This window comes from Poecilia latipinna, unplaced genomic scaffold (assembly GCF_001443285.1).
Source record: "Poecilia latipinna isolate Pla-1442-1.1 unplaced genomic scaffold, P_latipinna-1.0 Scaffold462, whole genome shotgun sequence".
In the NCBI taxonomy this organism is placed as follows: domain Eukaryota; kingdom Metazoa; phylum Chordata; class Actinopteri; order Cyprinodontiformes; family Poeciliidae; genus Poecilia; species Poecilia latipinna.
This window is the reverse complement of record NW_015113078.1, coordinates 187015-194876: the sequence shown is the minus strand read 5'-3', so window position 1 is coordinate 194876 and position 7862 is coordinate 187015. Positions and strand designations below refer to the sequence as shown.

The window sequence follows — 7862 nt, the reverse complement described above, 5'->3', positions numbered from 1 at the left end:
TATATATATATATATATAATTGTGTTGAGCAGAGTATCCAGAAATCCAACTCAAGTAAGAGTAACAATACATTAACAATGTGTGTGTGTGTGTGTGTGTGTGTGTGTGTGTGTGAGCTAATATACATATTAGCTCGAGAAGGAGTGGGAAGAGGACAGTCTTATTTACTCCCAGCCTTGCTTGTTGTTGTCATTTAATTTCGGTCATTTAATGTCAGCTATAATGTCCCATAAATCCACTTAATGTAATCCATAGCTGCTAACTCTTATTTTGAAAACGGAAGTTGTGTTAGTTTTGTGTAGTTCACCGCATCTTGACCCTCGTTCAAGTTTAATAAGTTGTTCAGCGTTAAGAAAACTGATTTTTTGGTAATCAAAGGCACACATTTAATCTTAAAACGAAAATAGTAGGTTTTATGTTATATTTAAAATGATAAACTCTGCTGTCATAGTCATATTTTTAAAGAGAACCAGACGTGTTATGCTGATGTGGCACTGGAAGTCCCGCCTCCTCTCCCCGTCACGCATTTCCGAGTAACTCCCTTCTTCTTCCGGCACATGTAAACATGGCGCCCCCCATTCCCTTGCTCGCAGGTAATTCCAAGTTAAATCTCTGTGTTTTGTGACGTTTTCCTCTCGTTGGTTATTTGTTTATTCAGTGTGTGACGTTATTGATAGAGTCAGACTCTAAAGTGAAGCGTTGTTCTTTTTTATTAACCAACATTTAACCAGACTCCGTAGGAAATCTATTCAGCGTCAGTTTAACATCCGTTCGGTTGAAATATTGAAACTCCGGCAACTGAACTCTGACCTCAACAACGGCAGCAGAATGAGCTGCGTCATTCGGCTTGATTTAAATAATCCTAAACATCTTCAGTAAAACAACGGGAATCAATAAACCACACCAAAGGCTGCTGTCTGAGCTCTGCAGGTTCAAGAGACCTCCACAACACCATAAAGATCAACTGTTTCCGCCGCTGTCTGGGTTTCTGTGTTTATGCCGAAATTTTTAAATCCTCATGTTCAGTTCAGAAAATGTCTTTACTTTAATTTTATCTGATGGATTTATCACTTGATAGTTAATAATCATTTAAATTAGAGCAGAGCTGAATGGCATTCAACGCAGTAACTTTAGATAAAGTTATTGGAATTGTGTTTGTATGATTTTAGACAAAGATTTTGAGACGATCAAGAGCATCTACTGGAGTAATATTTATAGTTGTGATTTATTTTAAGTTTTCAGAAATCAACATAATGATTAAAGTCATAAACTCAGACCGGTTGTCTCCATGTTTTGTCTGTGAACGCCACAATTAGGGTTAGAGACAATTAATAATCCAACCAAAGACACAGGGGTTGATATAATCAACCAGTAATCAGTGCTAAAAATAGAAATGCACCCGATATGAAAATTCGGCCGAAATTGATATATGATATTAATATTTCTGATATTTGCCGATATTGTACATTTCTCTATTGTTTTGACACCTTTAAGGAATAAAAAACACCAGAAACAGATTGCAACAAGATGGAAATAAATATTGGTTGTTGGTTTTGATTGAATTTTTATTTATCAGTCCGATATTGGTATGTTAAAAAATTACTAATGTCGACTGATACGTATGCTAGTGCTGATGTGTCTTGCTTCTCTACCATAAAATGTCTAAAATAATCACAAAACATGGCTTTCCTGTAAACATACATACAGTCAGAAATACTCCTGCAGTCAGAGTGTCGCTTCCTGCTGCAGCTTCACCGTGTTTTTGTTTCAGTGTGTGAATCAGACGGGACGTCGTTGCTGTGCGGACCCCCGCGGTGTGAGCAGTACTCGTCCTTCCAGAGGTGTCCTCCTCCCCTCTGTAATCAAACAGCTTCCTGTGACCTTTTGTGACCTCGTCTCTGTGTCTCTCAGGGACAGCCGGCCCAGCAGGTACCTCACCTTCAGCAAGGACGGGACTCTCATAGGATGGTGCAACGGACACAGGTTGTTGTTTTTTTCAACAGGACCTGCATTCAAATTCAATATTTAGCACATTAAGTCACAAACATCAATTTCTAGTACAACCAAACAAATCAGTTGAACAAGAACATCTGAGCGATTCGGCGAGCTGAAATCCCAAAGAGTCTTTTCTCCACGGATCAGCGGAATATAAAAAAAAAAGGGTTACAAACATGAAATCAAGGGAAGATCTTCCTCAAGAGTGAGTGAGTTCCTGTCTGCATCTTAACAGAGACATGTCAGACATACACACACAGTATACCTGCATATTTACATTTATTTTACTTGCTACCATGTCAATCTCAAGTATGCCATCAAAGGGCTCCACCTTTTCTTAAATAAATCAATAGACATGTTTAGTTTTGCTGTTATTTTCTCCATTGTATAAACTCTCACCATTCTCTCTTTCCATTGATTTATAGTAGGGGGTAAAGTTTTATACCAACATACTGTTATCATTTTTTTGGCTATGAGTACAAGGATTCCAAACAAATACAGTTTTTCTTTACTTAACAAATCACAAAGACAAGGGGGTTCCATTCAATATAAACATAAAATATTTGAAATTTCCTGTCAAATTCCTTCCCAAAATGTTTTAATCTTTCGACAATCCCAAAAGATTTGAGTGTGATCTCCAACTAGTCCACAGTGTCTCCAGCACAAATTTGATTTAGCTTGATCAAATTTTGAAAAATTACATGGTGTTTTGAAATATCTAACGATCACTTTCCAATAAAATTCTTTCCATGTTGGATTGTTAGTCAGTTTATGTCCATTTTCACACACAGTTCCCACCTTTCCTTTATCCCAGGAGACCAGTCCGACAGACATGACTGTAAACATTTATTTGACACAGTTTTATCAGATTTTTTTTCTTTGGTGACCTTTATGAAGAACATTTCTAAATCAGTAGGCCGTGATTTAAGAAGAGACCATTCAGTATGGGACATCAGGTAACTTCTCAGCTGCAGAAATCTGTAAAAACCAGATGCAGTCAACCCATACTTCTCCTGAATCTGACCAAATGATTTCAAAATCTCCCCTTCAAACAAGTCATCAATAAAAATTTAATTCTTATTTTGCCAGATTCGAAATCCTGAAACATGTTTCCCTGGTAAAAAAAATCCATTATATCCCAAAGTTTTAAAGCCCTAGATATAGATTGAGGAGCTTTCATATTTTTCCTTATCATGCTTTTGTGTTCTTTTCATCCATGTATTTGTAATTTTGTACTTGTTCCAGATTTCAGTTGAGACCGTTTGGTTTTTAATTGCTTGTCTCAACGCAGCAACATGGCGGCTTGTTGACAGCTTGTCTTTCTGTCCTCCAGCGTCTCCGTGGTGAAGTGTGCGGACGGATCTGTGGTGTCCACCTTTGACCTCCCAAAAACAGCTCTGCTGGAGTTCTCTCCCCTCAACAACATCCTGGTCACCTGGCAACCGTACACCAGTAAGAGACGACCCAGAGACGTTGGAGGAAACATTCAGGAAGTCACTGAGACGCTGTCTGTCTGTCTGTCCTGCAGAGACTCAGGACAGTCCTCAGGGGGACGCCAACCTGCAGCTGTGGGAGTTACCGAGCGGCCGACTGGTCAAAGCTCTGTACCAGAAGAAAGTCGACTCCTGGTTGGTCCAGTACACTCTGCATACATTCTGATTGGCTCATGGTTTCCCCCCACAGTATCATCAGCCTGGCAGGCTGCCAGGCTTTATTTGCTCCCACCAGGCTGAGCATTGTTTATTTTAAATAGTTGTTTTTACCCACCAGTGAGATTCCAGCTGGACAAAATGGACAAAAAAATTAATCACAATATAACAATTTCATATCAATTGATATTGGTAATTATTGATTAGTTGTTTTATATGTCAAAACTACCAAACTAATGACTTGTGATTTCCTCTTTTATCCTTGTTTTTTTATTTTTAAGCAGTTGTGAGGCGATGCGCAAATTACGAAAATAATTCTGGATCAGAGCTCAGTGAATATCAGATTCTATTGATACTGATCATAATAATATATTATTAATTTATTGTCCGGCCCTAAGTAACACTGATAGCAAAGACGGGTTAAACAGCATCCTTGGTGAAAGGGAGTCTGAGGTCAGGGGTCAATATTTAATCACTCTACCTGACAAGATGCTAACATCCTCATCCAATAAAACCACAATACATAAATAAATGTTTCTCCTGAAAGCATGGATGCTAGCAACCTTCTGCGTATGACATATTTGTGCTACTAACCAGAGTGTGCAGTGAGGCTGGTGTGAGGGCTCACGTCTTTGTGACTAAAGAACGATGTGTGGCGTTTACTTCGCAACATGTTTGCTCGCTCCATTCATGTTCAGATATGATTTGCTGCCTCACCAGCAGCCAATCACAGACAGCTATTTACCTGCTAAAACCTTTACATACACATTAATAAACAGTCAGATTTTCAAATTTCCTGTGAATTTTTAATGTGTTATAGCACGATGGGCTGCTACCAGTGGGGTCAGCTAGTTTTCTGGGTGGATCCGTGTTTCCGATCGATCGATTGGGTTTCATGTCTGTCGTTGTGTCCAGGTGTCCCAAGTGGACTGAAGACGAGAAGGTCTGCGTGAGGAGTGTCAACAACGAGCTGCACTTCTATGAGAACAATGACTTCAGTGAGAAACTTTCTGCTTTATTTCATTTTTTGACCTGACTTGCATACCGCCATCTGCTGGCAGAACCCGGCACAGCAAGAGTCTCCTAAATCCCTGATACTCTGCTGTAGCTTCATGCCAAAGAGACGCAAACTAAGAACTTTTTCCCATTAATTCAGTTTCATCAGATTTAGTCTTGTTTTTATTTTTATTTCAGTTAAAAAATTGTTGTTTTTCTACCTTTAAATTTTATTTTATTGATTTTCATTAAAAATAAAACTTGGTTAGCAGCCAGTTAGTGGTTGTCCTTACAGGAACCCAGTAGGTCAGGGGTGTCCAAAGTGTGGCCCACGGGCCATTTGTGGCCCTTGAAATGACCTTTTTACACCTTTGCCACAAGCAAAGAATGGAAGGGAACTTGGTGGACAAGACAGAATTTTTTTTGCATTTTCTTTATATGAATTTTGTTGGACATCAGTCTTCTCGTCGTCATGGTAACGTCTTGTTTTCTTCCTCAGACTCCATCGCCAACAAGCTTCACATGCAGAAAGTTTCTGACTTCGCCGTGTCGTCTGGAGCTCAGCCCTGCAAGGTGAGACCAAACCGGGTCTGAACCGGGCCGTTTGTTACCTTTACTCACCACGTCCCCATCTGTCCCCATCTGTCCCCGTCTGTCCTCTGCAGGTAGCCATCTACGTCCCCGGCAGTAAAGGAGCACCGTCCTTCGTGCGGCTCTACCAGTACCCGGTTCTGGGCGGGCCCGGCGCGGCGCTCGCTAACAAGAGCTTCTTCAAGGCGGATAAAGTCATGATGCAGTGGAACCAGAAAGGTGAGCAGTCCGGTCCAGAGCCCGGCCCGGTCCGGTCCAGTCTGGTCCAGAGCCCGGCCCGGTCCGGTCCAGTCTGGTCCGGACCGGGCTCTGACCCGTGTCTCCCCCCCAGCCACCGCCGTCCTGGTCACGGCGAGCACGGAGGTGGATAAAAGCGGAGCTTCGTACTACGGCGAGCAGACGCTGCACTACCTGGGTGTGAACGGAGAGACGGCTCTGGTCCAGCTGGGTAAGAACCGCGCTCGGTAGGCAACCCGGTTCCGATCCAGAACACCGACTCCCTCCATCTGACTCTCCTGCAGCCAAGAACGGGCCGATCTACGACGTGGCCTGGAACCCCAACTCCTCAGAGTTCTGCGTGGTTTACGGCTTCATGCCGGCCAAAGCCACCGTCTTCAACCTGAAGTGTGAAGCCGTGTTCGACTTCGGGACCGGCCCGCGAAACGCCGCCTACTACAGGTAGGGAGGGGAATCGCACTCATTCTCTTTCTGGATCCTTAAAGCTGCAGGATGCAACGTTTGATGCAACGTTTATAATAAATATGTTTATAATAATAATGTTGTGACAGTTTATGATCACCTCCTCCCTGAACTGCTATTGTTGTCTAAAGAAATGCACCAAAAACATCCAATCACAGCCCGGAGGCGGGGCTTAGCGCTTAGAATCAATCTCATGAACACGATGCTAAATGTGCTTATAACAGAAACAGTTATGAAAAAACTGTCAAACGCTGTCAGGTGGTGAAATCTGCTCTGTAAGCCTAAAAACGTTTTAGGCTTCAGCCGAATTATTTCCCTCCTGCCTCAGTCCTCAGGGCCACATCCTGGTTCTGGCCGGGTTCGGGAACCTCAGGGGCAAGATGGAGGTTTGGGACGTGAAGAAGTACAAACAGGTGAGAGGTTTAGCTGCAGCAGGGCTCAGGTCACGACAGCTGCTGGTTTTACAGGGGAAATTCTTGAGTTTCTAACTTGGGACAGTTGGAAAACTTCCTGAAGCTGCAGTTTGTAGTTCATGCACCAGACGATTTTAAGCTGAAAATGTTTTCATTTTAAAATAGGAATATTTTTAACAAATGTTTCCCTCCTGTCCACATGGAAATTAGTTTTATTTATTTATTTAAGAAAAAGCAGGTTTCAGAGTGAGTGAAAACGAGGACGTAGCCCAGAATCTAACCTATGACGGATTACCTGCTCGATTTGTAGTTTTAGTTTTATTATTAGAGCTTTAAATTTAACGCTCTAATTTCAAATTTTGATTATATAGACTTTATTGTGTAAAATTTTTTTTTTATCTATCTCTTGCTTTCAGATTTGTTTCAACTTTTTATTCTTATAAGTACTAAATTTATATATATATATATATATATATATATATATATATATATATATACATTCATTCGGTTTCTTAAGTCCAGATTTGTACCATAAACATGTAAATGTGACCTGGGATGACCATAAACTTCAGAACGTTTGTTCTGTTAGCTCCTGTTAGCTGTTTATTTTTGGCTAAGTTTTCCCTGTTAGCTTCCGTTAGCTGTTTATTTTTGACTAAGTTTTCCCTGTTAGCATCTGCTAGCTTCTGTTAGCTGTTTATTTTTGACTAAGTTTTCCCTGTTAGCGTCTGTTAGCTCCTGTTAGATGAGTTAACATAAGTGAATTAAATCATCCAGGTGTTTTTTTGCTGTGGTTACTGTCTGCTCTCCTGCAGGTGTCCACGCCTCAGGCTCCAGACGCCACGTTTTTCTCCTGGTGTCCCGATGGCGAGCACATCGTCACGGCGACCTGCGCCCCCCGGCTGCGGGTCAGTAACGGATATAAGATCTGGCACTACACCGGCTCGGTTCTGCAGAAGCACGATGTTGCAGAGGGCGCGGAGCTGAGGGACGTCCGCTGGCAGCCGTTCCCGGACGGTACCTTTCCGGAGCGCCCCATCCGGTACCAGGCGGCGCCGAGCGAGCTGGGCTCCACCCAGGCCGCCCCCACGCAGGCGTACCGCCCTCCCGCGCTGAGGCACCTGCCGGCCGCTCCCAGCTCCAAATTGGTGAGGAAACGTTAAAATACATCCAGCCTGCAGCTGAATGTCTGTGGTAACAGAGTGTGTGTCCTTCAGCATGAGGAAGAACCTCCTCAGAACCTCCGGACCGGACCGGGAGGAGAGAAGAGCCTCTCCAAGACGGCTTTGAAGAACCAGAGGAAGCGAGAAGCAAAGAAAGCCGCCAAACTGGTGAGCAGCACCGTGATTACTTCCTGTAATGGGACACCAAATGGCGGTTTGATATCAGATATCAGTCACACCGATTCCGTATCAGCATCTGGTTCAGTAAATTCTAGATCAGGTATCTAGGGCTGAAACGATTCCTCGAATGATTCGAGTACCTCGATTACTAAAATTCCTCGAGGAAAATTTACCTG

The 7862-nt window shown here is 42.6% G+C and overlaps 1 protein-coding gene across 1 annotated transcript in view; it reads left to right on the top strand.

Moving 5' to 3' along the window:
• The first annotated feature begins 488 nt into the window (after positions 1-488).
• eif2a (eukaryotic translation initiation factor 2A) overlaps positions 489-7862 on the top strand; it is a 13316-nt gene continuing 5942 nt past the window's right edge. The window contains exons 1-13 of the mRNA XM_015039093.1: positions 489-593; positions 1772-1841; positions 1912-1983; positions 3329-3447; positions 3524-3623; positions 4560-4642; positions 5140-5213; positions 5306-5450; positions 5563-5679; positions 5753-5909; positions 6259-6343; positions 7159-7491; positions 7561-7674. Coding sequence (XP_014894579.1) covers positions 566-593; positions 1772-1841; positions 1912-1983; positions 3329-3447; positions 3524-3623; positions 4560-4642; positions 5140-5213; positions 5306-5450; positions 5563-5679; positions 5753-5909; positions 6259-6343; positions 7159-7491; positions 7561-7674 — 1497 coding nt within the window. The 5' untranslated portion in view covers positions 489-565. The remainder of the gene's footprint in view (positions 594-1771; positions 1842-1911; positions 1984-3328; positions 3448-3523; positions 3624-4559; positions 4643-5139; positions 5214-5305; positions 5451-5562; positions 5680-5752; positions 5910-6258; positions 6344-7158; positions 7492-7560; positions 7675-7862) is intronic.